At 38.8% G+C, this 18,035-nt stretch overlaps 1 protein-coding gene across 2 annotated transcripts; it reads left to right on the forward strand.

Annotated features, from left to right (window-relative positions):
- Positions 1-15,236: 15,236 nt before the first annotated feature.
- On the forward strand, positions 15,237-17,810 carry LOC115306663 (olfactory receptor 8B4). Of its 2 annotated transcripts, XM_029957186.1 has the most exons (2): positions 15,237-16,134; positions 17,797-17,810. In XM_029957186.1, exons 1-2 carry the CDS (start codon positions 15,237-15,239, stop codon positions 17,808-17,810), a joined length of 912 nt encoding a protein of 303 aa, XP_029813046.1. The 2 variants fall into 2 exon arrangements, with proteins under 2 accessions (XP_029813046.1, XP_029813045.1); XM_029957185.1 differs by lacking the exon at positions 17,797-17,810 and having other exon boundaries at positions 15,237-16,163.
- The last annotated feature ends 225 nt before the right edge of the window (positions 17,811-18,035 follow it).

The raw sequence follows: 18,035 nt of genomic DNA on the forward strand, positions 1-18,035 counted from the left end.
GAAAGGGACAATACCTAGGAAAGGGCCTTATTTTCTTTCATTGTATGATTCAGGCTCCAATGGTTACCTAGAAGAAATTTTAAATCTTTCTCAAAGAAGTTTATCCTCCCCATTTTATTTATCCTTAAAGCTCTACAGTACTCATATTGAGGGACTCTTTAGAATCATTTAATTCAGTTCACTTATATTTCTGAGAATAGGTCCAGGTTTATGTACCTTCTCCAAGGTCACTCAGTTACTCAGCAGCAGAACTGTGACTAGGATGTAGGCTCTTGATTTCTAATACTAGTGGCCTTCCACGATGGCTCACTTTCTTTCTCCATCAGCCCTGGAAGATTTCATTTCAAATGTGAACTGATCTAGGATGTTAAGATCTGGTTCTATCTAGAGAAATTTCATGCAACTTTTCAAGGGCTAATTTTAAATACCACATTTTTGCAAAGAAGGTAGGAGGTATAAAACTTTGTTGAGACAGTCTTGGCTAAATGACCAAATTCTTCAAGAATTTTGCAGAGTATATGGGGGGGAGTATGCTAGGACCCAGAGAGCAGCAAGCATGGTAACACCTCATATAGTAGTGTGGAGCTTCAGGAACTTGGACTAGAAAGGATTTGGCCATATTGGCTAGAAGACCTTATAGAAAATGTCAAAGTTATAAAGTACAGATTTGGGGAATTTTCACACATAACCATTTCCTTGTTTTCAAATTGTGCTTTTAACAGTTGGGTGGAGAAGTCTGAAAAGTTCATGGTGGTCAGCTAAAAATCTGGAGAATATTTCAGAACCATAGAGAAGACTTTGTGTTACAAACTAGTAATTAGGTCAGCACCACACAGCAGCTGGTCAGCAAAAGAAATGTCCACTGAAAGTTATGGTACTGTAGATGACAGAGACTGTGTGAGGTATTCTCTCTGTACCTCCCTAGATTAACTTTCTGCTCCTGTGTGCCTTCCTCCAAGTTCTGGGAGGCATTCCCTATTGGATCTTGTCAAGGTGCTCCATAGCTCTCTGGTTTCTGGTTGGGTTAAGCCAATGGCAGCATCAGCAGAGGGAATCAGAGGGCAAGAGGAGCATGATATTATGATATTTATTTCCCTTTCTTCTAGGGGGCTATAGTCACTCAATGCCTATTTACTCCTTTGTTTCTTCATTCCAAGGGGTGGTAATGTTCCTGCTACTAGCCTCTAGCCTCTGCCATCTTTTTGTTGTTTCTCTCAACTGCTCTTTTGCCTATATCCATGCAAACAGCGTCCTTGTTATGTTTTTCAATTACTTTGTTTCAGGGGAATCATCTGTTTTCTGCTGGGACTCTGATTGACACATCTTCCAGCAAAGGGTGGAAGGATTATACAGTTTAGGTTTGTAAATCCACAGCCTAATGGTACTGTGTAAAGGAAAGCGGAGTTGGTTTTGGGTTTAAAAGAAAAATGTAAGTAGTAAATATTTCTTTGGGAAGCAATGATATGTGAACTGCTCTGAAAATACTTTTGATTTATGAGATTCTTTTTAGAAAATTTCTCTTATATTTGTATAAATGATGGATATAGAGTTGTATCTTTAGGGAAGGTACAGATCATTAAGACTAAGTTCAAAAGAATAACCATGGAATCATGGAACTGTTTTGAGATGGCACAGAACAGAGGGCCGGCACAGAACTGGAATGACTGGGATAGGGGAGATGAGAAGATTGGCATAAAGACTCAGAAAAAGCAGACTAAGGAATTGGGGGTAGAATAAAATCTGAACCTTAGCTTTACTCAGCAGCTCTGTGACCTCATGCAAGTTAGTTGAGGTCTCTTCCTTTTTAAAATTTCTGCAGGATTGTTAAGAACATTAATTATTTCCATCTCCATTTCTACATTCTTTCCATATCCCATTTACAATATGTATTTATTTGTATACTGACTGGGCAGTACATATTCAAGGTATTTATAATTATTGCCAAAAAATGATCAGTGAAAGGAAATCTCCCTTTACTCTAGTTTTCTGGTCCTTCTGTATCCTCCCCAGGATCTGTCACTGTTGCCTGTTGGTTGTATGTTAAAAAAAAAAAGAGAGAGAGAGAGAGAGAGAGAGAGAGTGTCTTTTTATGCAGTGTCTGGGTTAGCCAAGACACAACAGGGAGTTACTCAGATCAGACGGCTGAAAGCTATCAGCAAAAGGGAGGAGAGGGGGAAGGGACAAAAGCTTTGTTTTGCAGAACTGGCAGTTCCTGACAAGGAAATGCCAGGCTAGGTGTTTCCTCTGGTAGCCCCTTGCATGGGCCACTCTGAGCTGGTTTGGAGATGAGGACCTGTGCAGGAGCCCCCAAGGTGTCCTGAAGTTACCTTTAACTCATTATAATACTAAGATCTCCTCTCATGGGCAGAGTTTTCCATCGTGTTTTAAACATACAATTTATTCATTAGCATGTTGACATGCCAGGTATGGGCAGTTGAACCAAAGAGCCTAAGCAATAGAATATGTACTAAGTTCCTGATTGAATATGTAAGATCCCTGCCCCTGCCATCTAATATATGGATAAAACACTTCCTATACTAGCCCCACAGGGAGACAGTGCTTTGAGATCTCTCTTCCTGTCTCCTTACTTGCGACAAATAATATCAAGTTCTTTGCTTCCAGCACTTCTTCAGTTGTGTTCAATTTAGTGCATCTCAGGTGGCAAACCCCTTGAGTCCAGCTACACCTGCATACACATACACACAATCTTGTCCTTGTTTTCAAAGTCTAGGAGGGGTTCCTTTCAAATGCAACTACCAATGAAAAGGGAAATAAGGGGCTGTTATTAGGTAAATAAATGAATAGAAAAGCAGAAAAGGTGTATATGAAGGGTTGTGGGTAGCCAAAATGAGGCAGAGAGAAAAGCATAATGTAAAAGAAAGGGAATGTCAGCTCTGGTTATATCAGGGTGTGCCCCAAGACACAGCTCACAGTATTTGGTTTTTCTATTCTCTTTCTTCCAACTCGATTTTTGTGATTGCAAAATTCTAATAGATGGGTGTATATATCATTAACAGCTTCCTACTACTGTATATTATTTTTGTTTTTCCAAATTATAAATAATACTTAGCATACTTATTCAATAACTCATTGAGTTTTTCCCAAATGAGGATATATTTTTTAGATAGGGAATTACTGAATGACATGAGATTATTGAATATTATTTCAAAATTCCTTCTTGAAAGTTTATCTCAATTCACACTCTTAGTAGCAGTATAAATGAACTCAGATTGTCTACTCTTGGCCAGATTCTGTACTAGTAAGGGTGCCACTCGTAAAAACTGATTACCTTTAATTTTGATAGTGGTGGTGTTTGTATTACTGTCTTTTCCTTTTATTCCTTTCTACTTCACAAACTACTTGTGGTATCAGAATGGATAAAGAAAAGAGTGAGCAGAATTGAGAATGCTTTCTTCTGCCTTTTTTCCCTTTTATATACTCCCTGTAGGGGAGGGAAATAATTTTCCCCCTACCCTTCTAGATTCTTGGCTGAGACTCCCGTGTGATAAAAGACTGATTCACAGGAGAAAAACAAACAGAACTTTAATAACATATATACCTCCGGTATACATGGGAGACACTCAGGAAAAATGACCCAAGCCATGACCTTAAATACTGTTTCCAGTTAAAGACAAAAGAGGATGCTGTGGGGGAGGGTTGTCAATTATGAAAGGTTATCAGATAAAGCACAATAAATGAAGGTCTGGTTGTTATGCAGATGTAAGTTGCTACCTTCACCACTGATAATAGTTTCTAGAAATTTAGTCATCCCTCTCTTTTTGGTACGGAGAGGGAGACACCCTTTCACATAGAGATTTCCCTTATTAATTTCCTTTACAAAGGGGGCAACTTCTAACTCAGTTTTCAGACCTTCTTTTATGCCTTTGTTTTCTGAAAATTAATCAGATCAAGATAACCCTTCTGCCAAAGATAAATATTTCGGGGTGGAAAATTCTACTCTACTTCATCGCTTTATTTTTTAAATGGTGCTTCCTTGGCTTCATCATAACTTGGTAATCTTTTTTGAGCCAAAGAAGGAAAGATACTCTGGAGTTTTAACTTTGTAACAATCTATTGTGAGATGATTTTCTGGAATAGCTTTCTGTCACCTCTCTTTTGGTTCCAATGTCTCTGCTCTGTGTTCTCATAGCATACTGTACTTAACCTATTAAGTGTTGGTCAAAATGTAGGGCCACTCCTCATTTACTTTTCTGTATACACCTCCACTACAAATTATACTATAAGTTTTGTGTGAGCAGAGTCGCTGGTGTCCATTTTGATAAATACCCGACAGCTAGTGGCTGTAGCAGAACCAGACTCTATCTTAGATTTGTAAGCCCCAACTTTCCACTCCTTTTTATGGTCTAGTACACTGTTGTATAAAATGATTAACTTAAGCAAACTCTAAATCACTATCAATTAAACACTGATTCTGAAAGAAATTTTATAAAATACCAACAATTTTGTATTCATTCTGTACTCTCAATTTTCACTCATATCCCAGAGATAACACATTGTAGAAAAATTTGTACAATGAAAAAAAGTTATTCATGTAAGAAGCTCCTCTTTTCCCCCGAATATCAGATTAAGCCAGCAAGGTTGTGTTCAAAAAAATTAGCATATTTTTTTCTTTTTAAAGTTTATTTTTGAGAGAGGGAGAGAGAGAGAGAGAGAGAGAGAGAGAGAGAGAGAGAGAGAGAGAGAGAGAGAGAATACATGCAAGTGGGGGAGGGGCAGAGAGAGGGAGACAGAATCCAAAGGAGGCTCCAGGCTCTGAGCTGTCAGCATAGCTGACATGAGATCATGTGATCATGTCCTGAGCTGAGGTCCATGCTTAACTGACTGAGCCACCCAGGTACCCCCAAAGATAAATTAGAAAAAGGTCACCAAGACCATAGCCTGATTCTTCCTTGTTGTCTTTGCAGGGCACAATACTGTTTTCTCAGAGCAAATCTTCCTTTCTTTACTGTCACAAATGAATGTATTCTATATCATGCCAGAATTGCTTCTGGGTACATTTGATAATATAGTTTTCAGAACCTTGCAATTTTCTAGTAGTTTTATTGAGGAAAATTACTACTTTTCCCTTTATAATTAAAACAAAGTTGTGGAGAGATACTTTGAGACTATGAAATATCTTGTTCCTTTTCAAGTTTTCACACACTAGTTTTAGCATGCATTGATAATTATTTCTTGTGTTAATCAATACTACTCTGATGGTTGAAAAGTAGAGATTTTTTAACTCCATCAGTCCTTCATTATTTGTTGGTTTGTATTTTGTCAGGAAGAACCGTTCCTTCTGTATTTATTTGTCCATTCACTCCTTCATCTAGTTATTCATTCATATTATTGTGGGCCCATGCTTTTTAATTTTTATGTAATGGGTTATGATCCATTATTGTCATTGCTTACTTTGATGCTGATGTTGTCCCTGTTTGTCCAGTGGGAGACTCTTCATACAAATCCCTATGTTCTTTTAATATCTCTCTGCTAGGTTTTGAGCACTTTGTTGCTTTACAAAAAAACAATGTTTTAGGCTTATTTTGTAACTTCCCTGCCCCAGCACTGGTTCTATTTAGAAACAAATGGTGTTTAAAACCAAAATATGAATGGTAGGTGGAATGAGCTGTAGTTAATGTAATTCTGCAAGTAGGTATTTCATGGGAGAATATTCATGTTTATAAAATCTTCATTTATGTTTTTTTCCCTTGAGGATACCTGTCTGTGTACAAGTGATAGACCTGGTTCTCTGTGAATGAGCCAGTGCTCTGTGTCCCAAAGTCAGTGATTCCTCAGTATCATCTGTGGTCTCCTCACCATTTTTTACTAACTCACATGACAATCTCTTTAGTTCCCATCAGTGACTGCTGAGACCACATGAAAGGAAGAAATAGGCCAGGGTGGGAGGGAAAACAGCCCTAAGACTCTTGTCCAAAGAATTTGGTTTTGATACCATTCGGTCTAGCTTTTTTAAACCTGAGACTCCTAGTCCCATTTGCTTCCTTCCTTCATACTGTATCTTGCTTGCAGTGACTACACCCCCTGACTTTTATCCTAACTTTCCAGACTTCCATGACTTGAGAATGAAGGTGGACAAGAGTTTCACATTCAAGAGACTCATGTTCTTCAAACCCTAATAATGACATTTTGGAAACTTCATGTCCTTTGGACTTTACATACAAGTTCTCACTTAGTCTTCTCTACAAGTTACAGAGCTTGCTTAAGATTGTACAGATAGTAAGTGGTGGAGTAAAGAATCGAATTTAGACTGATTCTAGAGCCCGTACTCTTACACTTGCTGTCTTCGAGAGGGTCAATCCATGTAAGAAATAGCACATGTGATGCACATATATTCATCTCGTCAATGTCCAAGTTCCTAATGCCTTTGAATTTATATATTCACTATGATTTGGAAACAATCTAAGAGATATGTCAAGAGAAAGACCTTAAACATTTTTCTTCTCATTCACTGAACTAGTAGGGCTAGTAATATAAATGTAGGTGGAACCTGGTGAATTATTGTAATATGGCCTGTGCAATAATACATTTAGAAAATGTTTATTTGAAGTTATATTCCAAACCTCAGCCTGGTGATCTAACACATGCAGAGAATTTAATACCTGGAAGGTATAGAAAGTGCTAAATAAATGTTGAACGAACCCTTAGTGAGACCTTAAAATAGTAAATTAGTGTTTTGTTTTTAATTTAATTTTTAAAAATGTTTTTTCTTATATTTGCAAAAGTAAGGCTCAAGTACTATAAGAATACATAAAAGTAGAGATAAGAGAAGATTTAAAAAAATCCATGATCCTCAGAATATTTTTCTTATGTGGGTAGTTGTGGTGGCTTAGACTATTTTGGAAAAACCACACACACAGAGACACACAGATACACACACATACTCCCATATATATATGTACACACACACACACAATATATATGTACACATATATAGCCATGTATTATATATGTACAGACACAAACATGATCATATTAAGTATAATTTTGTAACTTTATTTTTCATTCTCCATCACATTGTAAACAGCTTTCCATGTGATTAAATTTTTGTTAAAATCATTATTTTTAATGACTATATTCATTGCATTTAAAGCTAAAAGATCAGTGGAATGATGCAAAATGTTTCTGTTTGTTGCACAGAAAGACATTGTTTTCTTCTTTCCAAAGAGTTTTTTTTTTAACAGTGATATGTTCATCTGATGATCCTAAATTCCTTTTCTAAATTCTAAGAGTAGCTGTTTTTGATTTATTCTTACTGTCAATTCTACATATTCCTCCCACTACATTAGTTCATTTTTCCTGGTCTCCATCCTTCTTCATCTTTTACCAAAAGTCAAAGGCAAGTCTAGAGATTCTAGACTTATTTATGCTCCACACTTCTTTCCCTAGTGAAGAAGTCTCTACATCCCAGGCAGGTAGTTAAAGAAGCAACCCTTGCTCTTCCCCCTTATCCTACCCACTCTGACCTAAAGGAAAGGAACAATTTATAGGACTCATGAGAAATTGGGAGAATGAACTTATGTGGGTCAGGGTGGCCTAGCCTCCTTCTTATGGTCCTTGCCCCATTTGTGATCAGAACAGGCACGTTCTCAGGATCCCCATTCATCTCTTTCATTTGTAATCCTTCTCCTTTATCAGAGAATACCAACTGTTCTCCAGCTTGGTTTAGACCTATATTCCTTAATTTAGTCTGTGATGTGCCATGAGGGAGTTATAAAGTCCTATTATACATCCAGGGGTCTTTCAATCAACTTTATCAGCAATAAAACTGGAAATTAATTTTTGGTCTGATTTCTGTGTCTAATAGAAGAGAGATATGATTTATTATTATTACTGCTAACCCTTCTCAACTATTTCCTACCCCTCTGCCATGTGTACAATAATTCAAGTCTCAGTATCATTTGCCATTCCCTAAATTTACACTGCTTTCCCCCCCTCTAATGGCCTTTTAATTTCTTTTTGTGACTCCCTTTGCTCAGAAGGTCCTCCCGATTTTCTCTTCTGGTAACCTTCTACTCATATTCAAGCCTAATAGCAATGCATTTCTAAAACCACATCATAAAACAGATTGTATATTTCCATAGTAACAGTGTAATAATTGGAGACTATTTCTGAATAAAGATCTAGCACAAAATAACCTATTGGGTAGTTCCATTTGTTTTTAATTTTTTGAGGAACCTCAATATTTTTTTCCAGAGTGGCTGTACCAGTTTGCATTCCCATCAGCAGTGAAAAGGGTTCCCCTTTCTTTACATCCTCGCCAACATCTGTCATTGCCTGAGTTGGTAATTTTAGCCATTCTGACCTGTGTGAGGTTGTATCTTATTGTGGTTTTGATTTGTATAAAATAACCCGCTAAGAAGCCAAAGATATACTTTCTAGAATACCCTATAATGAATTTTTAGGGCAAAATAATTTCCCAAGTTTTAAAAAGTGTATAAAAAGCTATTCCATGTATTTTTTTGGATACAAAATATCAAAGGCAATAAAGTGAATATAAAGTCCAGAAAAAACAGAACCCTATCATAACATTGCTCAATTTAAACAAACACTAGTTATTTAATAATTAATAAAAATAGTTATTGTGCCATAAGCTTCCTTAGATGTTAAATACAATCCCCTTTATTGTTATTATTTTTTGCTAAGGCCTGTATTGTATTAAAAAAAAAAGCTGGTCAGATAATTCATTGAATGCCTTTCTGTTTAGCAAAAAAGTTTATTATTCATTCTACTAAGCAGTGTAATAAAGCTTATTAAGAAGAGTCATTGAAGAATTTAAAGTTTTAAAAGCTTTGTGTAGGAGTATGAGGAACAATCTGTGGAAATGGAAATACTTGTTAATTTATCCTCCAAACTACATCAAAACATTTCCATGAAAGGGAAAAATCATTCAAATTGGAAGTCTATTACATCCCTCTAAGAAGGTGATTTTGGCAGAGGTATCTGCCTTCATCCAAGGGGTAAGAGAAATTTGTTCCACAGCCTGAATGCTTTCTGTGTCTCCACTCCCTGTCCACAGCCCCCTGAGTCTCCAGTCCCTATTCTACAAGCCAGGGTTGTTGACTGCAAACAGCAGAAGTCATTCTTTTTAGCTTTGACAAAAGAGGGATTTAATTGGCAAGAAATTGGGGGTAATTAACAGACTCTTAAGAGAAGGCTCGGGAACCAGCTTTTGCAGCCAGAGAGGATCTAGGGGAAGCCAGGTGGTGGGATCTCAGCCAGGCTACACCATAGAACCATCTGGTTAGGCTGCAGTGGGTATCACCAGTACCTAATACTTGTTATCAATTGGTAGTTTTTCTTGGTCTTTGATAAAATGAAATATAAATTGCTCCTCTTTGTTTGTGTCACTTGTTCCAGACTCAGAGTCTTGCATGGGATCATCTGACTGGCTGAGCTCAATCTTTTGTTCTTTGGGGAAGTTTCACAGAAGGAGGCTGAGTTTGGCTTTAACCAAGGGTCACACAAGGGCAGATTCCCCAACATGGAAGGAGTACCAATGCTGCACAGTCGATATTTCTACTTAGTTATGCATCAGTATCTGTTTATTCTAGGTATCTCAGTGTATATCTAGATTATATATTTAAAGGGTAGGGATTGTGTCTGTTTTGATGCTTTATTCTCAGAGCAAAACACGGGCCCAAGAATGTGCAAATGCTATCTATCTATTGGATCTTTGCTATTTTTACATTTCTTAAGTAATATCTCTAACTCATAGTCTTCCTCACCCCCTCCCTCCCATCCCCCTGGCTGATGTCATCTTTGGATAATTTCTTTAGATCTACCTTCCAATTTACCCATTATCTCTTCACCTATGTCTAAGAGGCTGTCTAACATATTCAAAGAGTTCCTCACTTCAACTCTCATGTTTTCATTTCTAAAAGCTCTATTTCAGGGCGCCTGGGTGGCTCAGTTGGTTAAGCCTCCGGCTTCGGCTCAGGTCAGATCTCACGTTTGTGGGTTCGAGCCCCGCATCAGGCTCTGTGCTGACAGCTAGCTCAGAGCCTGGAGCCTGCTTCCGGTCTGTGTCTCCCTCTCTCTCTGACCCTCCGCCTCTCATACTCTGTCTCTCTCTGTATCAAAAATAAGTAAAACATTAAAAAAAATTTTTAAAGCTCTATTTCAATCTTTTTAAAATCTGCCTTGTCAATTTTTATGGGGCTTTAGTTATACTTCCAATTTGTTTTTTGTTGCTTTTGAACACATTAAATAAATTATTTTGTATTCTGTCCCTGACAGGCCTAATGATTTTTGCAGGTCTGGTTCTATAGCTTGTGGTTTATCATCTGACGATGATTCTCATTCCTGGTGGCTTATTTTGTGTTTGTTTAGTGCTTTTCATTAAGAGTTCATGATCCCTAGATAGTTGTCTGGAGGAAATTCTTTGATATCTGGAGCTAATTTGTATTTTCCAGAGAGGATTTTTTTGATTATATGTGTAATAAAAAAATTTTTTTTTTTGCCTGAAACAGCAATTGTTAGAAATTCTCAGGGGATATTTTATCTCTTTCTCTTCCCTAGAGCCAAGGCGAAGTCAGACACCTATCTTTGCCTTCTTTCTATGTGAGCTTTTTTTATTCATCTAATTTAGCCATGGAAGATGTTTCTTTTTGGAGATTCAGTATTATGAGTCAATAATGCTTCCAAACTCCCAGGCTTCCGAGATTCAGTCATCAAAGGATTTATCCCAGGACTTATCTCTTGGGTCCTGCATAGGCAACTCAATTAACATACAACTCTGGGCCACTGGAAACTTACCAGTTCCCCAAGGGCAAACTCCAGGGCCAGTGCTTGTGTGCCCCTTGGATACAGATCTTTTCTGTTTTGCTCTCACAGAAATTCCCTTAGCTCCTGCCACCTCAAACATTAACAGATAGATTATTTTTACATTTTATTCAGAATTCGTAGTTTTGTTCTATAAGAGGAGACTTTTCTAAGTATAAAGTTTGCAAGAGGGCTGGGAATAGCTTGCCTTAATAAATACTTATTGGATGATGAATAAATAAGTTGATTCTACCCTAATGAATAGAGATAATGCTCAGTCTTCCATTGCTGGGTCATTGCCATACATCTGCCAAACTGTTATTCAAGAGGGAAAATGTAGCAGACATGAAATTATGTGTACTAAAAACAAGTAACTATTTTCTTCATAAAATTAAACCTAAAAACGGGGTGCCTGGGTGGCTCAGTCATTTGAGCAGCCAACCGATTCAGGTCATGATCTTGAGGTTTGTGAGTTCGAGCCCTGCGTTGGGCTCTGTGCTGACAGCTCAGAGCCTGGAGCCTGCTTCAGATTCTGTGTCTCCTCTCTCTGCCCTTTCCCTGCTCATGTTCTGTCACTCAAAAATAAATAAACATTAAAAACTAAAAAAAATAGCTAGAAACATCTAAATACGGAACTGAAAGGAGATTTTCTGGGTAGTAAGGGGGAATTGGACCAAGTAATTCAAACTTGTACTAAAAATTCCCCTAGCCATTTCCCTTGAGTATTTCCTCCTGATGTCTACCAACTAGCATGCAGGTCCTAGAGGGCTTCTGTGCCCTCAATATTGGATACATGACCATAAACTTGCTGTCCTGTGCTATGTCTGGAGGAGAGGCCAGAAGGTTCCAATATGACTGTCTTAAGGCTGGAGGATGACAAAAAAGAATAAGAGTGGAAAGAGAGGGAGGGAGACAGAGGGGGGTAAAAGCTGTACCCATTTAGGACTGAATTTTGGAAGCCACATAGCATCACTTCTGCCATTCTCTTTTGGAGAAATCCTAAGTCCTTGCCTAGACACAAGTGTAGGGAACATAGATCCCATCTCTTTATTTGAGGAGTGTCAGTCCTATTGTATCAAGAACATGTGGGATGCAAGATGTGTGTGTGTGTGTGTGTGTGTGTGTGTGTGTTTGTGTGTGTGCACGCATGCATACATGCTGGCAATGCCATCTTTGGAAAAAACAAAACAATCTTCCATATACATTGGAACATATTGCATAGTTGTTATAAATATAATATTACACTAGGAAACATCCAGCACAATGCCAGGTACTCTGTAGTTGCACCATATGCATCAATTCTTTTACCTCTGGATTCCCTCCCTTTATATAAGAAATAAAAGGAGTTTTATCTTAAGAGAATCACGTTGGATTAAAAAATAAAAATGATGGTTGTTTTGCATGTGTTACCATACTGAGTTAGGTCAGTAAATTCCCATTTTACAAGTGAGGGAATTATGGATCAAAGGTGTTTAGTAAATTTAGTGTGAAAGTAGGTTGGCAGGATGATTTGCTAAAACATCAATTTGTTTCTGTTCTCCATTTATACTTCAAGTCAACATTGAATTTTAAGTGTAGCAAGGATACAGCTTGATGAATTTTTACCAACTGAACACATCCATGTAACCAGCACCCCTGTGAAAACTGTCAGCAACCCTGAAGCACCCTAATATATTTCCCTTTCCAGTCACTAGCCTCTAACAGACCAAGCATGAATAATTGCTATCTGATTTCTAACACCACAGAGTAGTTTCCTTAGTTTTGAAACTCATGTAAATAAAATCATAAAGTATGTGCTTGGCTTCTTCTGTTTCATAATAGGTTTGTGCCTTAATTTATGCTATTAGCTTTCATAGATATATGGAATTCTATTTTATTCATACCCATTTATTATCCAGTCTACAGTTGATTGACACATGGGTTGTTTTCAGTTATTATGCATAATGATGCTATGACACTTCTTGACATGTCTTTAGGTAAACATGTATACTTATTTTTCTTGGGTATCTACCTAGGAGTATAATTGATGGGTGAAAATGTAAGTCTATCTCCAAATTTGTTAAATGTTACTAATTAATTTGTTGTACCATATACCATGATTTTTAACAATGTTGTTCCATTGTACCAATGGTTACAAGATAAAATTATACTGTTTATTCCTTCAACCTATGTAATTCCTTCCCCTCTACTTCCCTGCCACCTATTTTAGGCAGGTAGTTAAGGTTTGTATTTCTTTGCTTTGGAGTTTTTGGTTAGGTGTAAATTAGTAACAGCTTGCAGCAAATGCTCTTCCAATTTCTGGCCCTGAATCTATTGAGATATAGTATTGGTTTGTCAGGAGGAGTAGGTTCAGGTAAGGAGAACTTTGAGGGCAAAGAGGGAGAAAGGCAGATACTTTCTTAGTCAGAATGAGGATGGAGGACAATGGGTCTAGGATACAGTAGGGGCCAGAGGACCTAACAGCTGCTTATGCTCTTTTTAGTAGGGTGACCATATAATTTGTTCTCCAAATCCAGACACTTTTGAGAATGACAGAGTATACTATTAGTTATTATATAGGGATAATAGAGGTAAATCAGAACTATTCCAGGAAAACTGGGATTAGTTTAGGTGGCCTCAGTTAACTTACAAATGCAGTTGCTTACAAGCCTTTAATGTTTCTTAGAATATTCATGTAGCAGATCATATGGAAAACAGCTTTGTCACCTGGAGAATGATAGGATTAAAGCAGGTACCTCTCCTGTTACATCTTGGCCTGCACACATCTATAGAGGAACTTCATGCAGGTGTACGTGTGCTTCCTTGCATATGCGTTGGTATATTTTAATCTTCTTATATATAGCAAAGACCTGTTGGTGGCCCTTAATAGAGCTGAGGGTAGGTGGTGTTTGTGGTGGTGGTGGTGTGGTGTCTCCACTGTTCTGAACAGCTCAGGCTGTTAGAAACATTTTGTCTGAGGGGCTCTCTGTAGCATCTACAATTCTGATCTAAAATTTTTTGGTCCTGTTGCCAAAACTCCTGTTTGAATATCTGGAAATGGTGGCTAAAATAAGTTTGAGGCAATTTTTCTTTATTTCTTTCTTTTACTGTTTAGTTTTGAGAGAGAGTATGTGTGAGCAGGGGGTGGGGAGGGGTGGGAGAGGCAGGTAAAGAGAGAATGAGACACAGAATCTGAAACAGGCTCCAGCCTCTGAGCTGTCAGCACAGAGCCTGACATGGAGCTCGAACACATGAACCATGAGATCATGACCTGAGCCAAATTCAGAAGCTTAACCAATTGAGCCACCCAGGTGCTCCAACACCATTTTCCTTTAAACTCAAGCTTAAGTGCCAAGAATTAATTAAGAAGAGGAAAAATGAATCCCCACACTCAGCAGTGAATGGCATGAAATCTCTTGGGTAATGGGGAAGTTTGAATAGAACACCTTGGTCCCAAGATGCTAGGCAAGCAGCATTATCCAGTGTGTCAATAAAGACAGTGCAAGTCCTTCTTTATAGAGACAAGTCTTTGAGAAATTCCCAGGGAAATTGTCTCTAAGCAGACCCCTGAGATCATCAAGTAGCATAAACTTCTCTGTGATATGCCAGCTGGGGCCCTGGTAAAAATGAGAGTTGCTATTTTTTTTTCCTGAAGTTGATGTAGACCATCTGGGAAAATCCACAAACAGAAATCTTAATCTATTCCCAGAGCACCTTGATGACCAGGGCCTGTAAAAGGGCTGATTCTCAGAACTAAGGGAATCAGAAGTGTACACTTGGGGCTGCCTCCTATATGTATGAACATCATTTTCTCCTTTGGGATAATAGAAAAAAGACTGCATAAAGCCCAGCACTGAGTGGGGCCAGGGAGAAGGAAGGTGAATGTCAGAATCCCATGTTTCCCAATGGTTTTCTTTTAAACCCATAACAAAGAGGTCCAGGGTATATTGAACCCTAACCAAAGACTGAATTTGATGTGAGATGGAGTGAAGGGCTTAGAGGAAGAAGGTAGGATGTGCAGAGACAGTAGGGGACAATATTGGCTTTCTCTATATTGTAGAGTAGGGGAGGGGAGGGGGGCAGAGAATGGGTGGAGAGAGTGGGCAACATGAGTGCTCCTGGCTCTCAGAGCTTGAGGCAGTGGGCTCAGGTTGTCCGGGCTCTTGTGATGTCCTTCTATTACTCTTTGGGCAGCCAGTGCAAGAATTCCATCTCCTCATCTCTCAAGAAGGGACAGAATTTCTGTGCCCAGGAACACACTCTAGCCCAGGGGAGCTCAGATATAGTCACAGGCATGTTGTCAATGGCTTGGCTGGGGGCGGGAATGCATAGATGAGAGAAGAAAGTAAAGTAAAAAGGAAGGACGTTCATGCACTGGCTTATTTTCTAGTGCCTTTTTCAATCATCCATGCTTATATCTATTTTCGATCTATGTATTTTATTGCTTGTTTCCACAGACAGCTCCCTGGGAGAGAATGACTCTGAGAAACAGTTCCTCAGTGACTGAGTTTATCCTAGTTGGATTATCAGAACCAGAGCTCCAGCTTCCCCTCTTTGTCCTTTTCTTAGGGATCTATGTGTTTACTGTGGTGGGCAACTTGGGCTTGATCACCTTAATTGGGCTAAATTCTAGCCTTCACACTCCCATGTACTTTTTCCTCTTCAACTTGTCTTTTATAGATCTCTGTTATTCCTGTGTATTTACCCCCAAAATGCTGAATGATTTTATGTCAGAAAATGTCATCTCTTATGAGGGATGCATGACTCAACTATTTTTCTTCTGTTTCTTTGTCAATTCTGAGTGCTATGTGTTGGTATCCATGGCCTACGATCGCTATGTGGCCATCTGCAAGCCTCTGCTGTACATGGTCACCATGTCCCCTCAGGTCTGTTCCCTGCTGATGTTTGGTTCATATGTGATAGGGTTTGCTGGAGCCATGGCCCACACTGGGAGCATGTTGAGACTGACTTTCTGTGATTCCAACATCATCCACCATTATCTGTGTGAAGTTCTCCCTCTCTTGCAGCTCTCCTGCACCAGCACCCATGTCAATGAACTGGTGTTTTTTACGGTTGTGGGAGTGGTCATCACAATATCCAGTATCAGCATCTTCATTTCTTACGCCTTGATTCTCTCTAATATCCTCCATATTCCTTCTGCTGAGGGTAGATCCAAAGCCTTTAGCACATGTGGCTCCCACATAATTGCTGTGGCTTTGTTTTTTGGGTCAGGGGTGTTCACCTATTTAAGAAGCTCTGTTCCTGCATCTATGGACCAGAGTAAATTTGTCTCCGTCTTTTATACCAACGTGGTTCCCATGCTTAATCCTTTGATCTACAGTTTGAGGAATAAGGATGTGAAACTTGCCCTCAGTAAAACCTTGAGAACAGTGCTCTCCTGATGGTCCTGCTTGTATCAATTAATTACTATAAGCATCATACTTAAGTATCTTTTTATTTATAGGTCCAGAACTTTTTCTCTTTTTTCTCAAGTAGAGTCTTCTCTCCACTTAACAAAACTGGAAGTCTCTTGCTTATACACTTCTCGAGGATTATACTATTTTATATGATTTATTTATTTTTAAAAAATATTTTATTTATTTTTGAGAGAGAGAGAGAGAGACAGTGTGAGCAGGGGAGGTAGGATCGGAGACAGAGGGAGACACAGAATCCGAAACAGGCTCCAGGCTCCTGGCTGTCAGCACAGAGCCCGATGCAGGGCTTGAACCCAAACCACGAGATCATGACCTGAGCCGAAGTCGGACGCTTAACTGACCTAGCCATCCATGTGCCCCTATTCTGTATGATTTAAATTGGTTCATTCATGCAGTTTAGCATCTATTAAGTGTCTACTGTTTACTAGACTCTATACTAGGCCCAAGAGATGAATAAGATGTGGCCCCATGCCTTCCATTCTTTTTTAATAGTTTATTGTCAAATTGGTTTCCATATAACACCCAGTGCTTCTCCCCACAAGTGCCCCCCCACCATGACCATCACCCCCTTTCACCCTCACCCTCCCCTTTCAGTCCATGGTTCGTTTTCAGTATTTAGTAGTCTCCCTTGATCTGTGTCCCTCACTCTCCCCCACTCTCTTTCCCCCTTCCTCTCCCCATGGTCTCCTGCCACCTTCCATTCTTTTCTTGGTGGACTAATGGATTTTCTAGGCATTTCTGGCTAGGGGATGGGGCAGGTGATGGTATGAAGGTCTAGGAGAGTGAATGTATGTTTTCTTCAAGTATGGGAGCAGCTTTACGAAAGACCAATGTAGATACCTTGGAGCCACAGTAAGATAGTCTTCCACCTCCTCGAGAGGCTGCTTGTCCAGGGAGATCATAAATCATCTCTTTAATCTACATATACACATGTACACACAAAGGAAGGCCTTGCACAAGAGTTCTTTACATGATTTGAAATGTAAAGGTAAATCAAAACTAAAATCTTTCATTTCCAAGTTTCAGAACTCTTAGGGCTTGGAATGGTAACCATGGTGTAGGTGGTTTTGTAATTGGGCCAATTTCTGGGGCTCTGTATGCTAAGGCTGAAAGCAAGAACAAAGGAGAAATTTCACGGATTTACATGATTGTTAACTGCTACCTCTCCTCTATCCTTCCCTGGAGGTTCTGTGTACATTATGGGGTATTTAGGGAAATTCTTTTATTCTTCAAAGTCGATTTAGATTTTACTGTCTCTAAGAATATGTGTGTATTTATATATGTATGTGTGTATCACAGTTAACTATTAAAGAATCAGGAAGAAAGGGAGTCATATTACATTTTCTGCTTGCAGGGAAATTTGAAACAGATCCAGATTTTGAGTGCCAAAGTCCACTTTGTACTACTCTGCTGAAGATTATGCTACGCTATATTGAATAGTTAATATCTCAAGGAATACACCCTCATAAACTTCTCTGAGTGTAGGCAGGAAGGTGAAACCAGGACCATACCAACCCATGTGCAAAGATGGGTGGACAGAGACTCAGTGTGACTAGAAGAATAGGGCTGAGTAGAGGCTAGAAGTTGGGGTGTCCTTGAGAAGACTCTCTGTGAAGAGTTTCTTTTAGTTTTCTTCTGGTTATGGAGAGAGTCAGATAATGTACTGAGTTGATGTATTTTGCTTTGCTTGTATTTCTTTAACTCATCCATAAAATTGGATAGTTGCATAATATGTGTTGGTATGAGAAACAAGGCAGCAAAGAGAAGTTAGTCCTTCTTCACATTTACCTCTCTGCTGACACTCATGTGGAAGCAGCAGCATCATACTGAGAAGAAAGG

Source organism: Suricata suricatta, chromosome 11, assembly GCF_006229205.1.
Source record: "Suricata suricatta isolate VVHF042 chromosome 11, meerkat_22Aug2017_6uvM2_HiC, whole genome shotgun sequence".
Taxonomy (NCBI): domain Eukaryota; kingdom Metazoa; phylum Chordata; class Mammalia; order Carnivora; family Herpestidae; genus Suricata; species Suricata suricatta.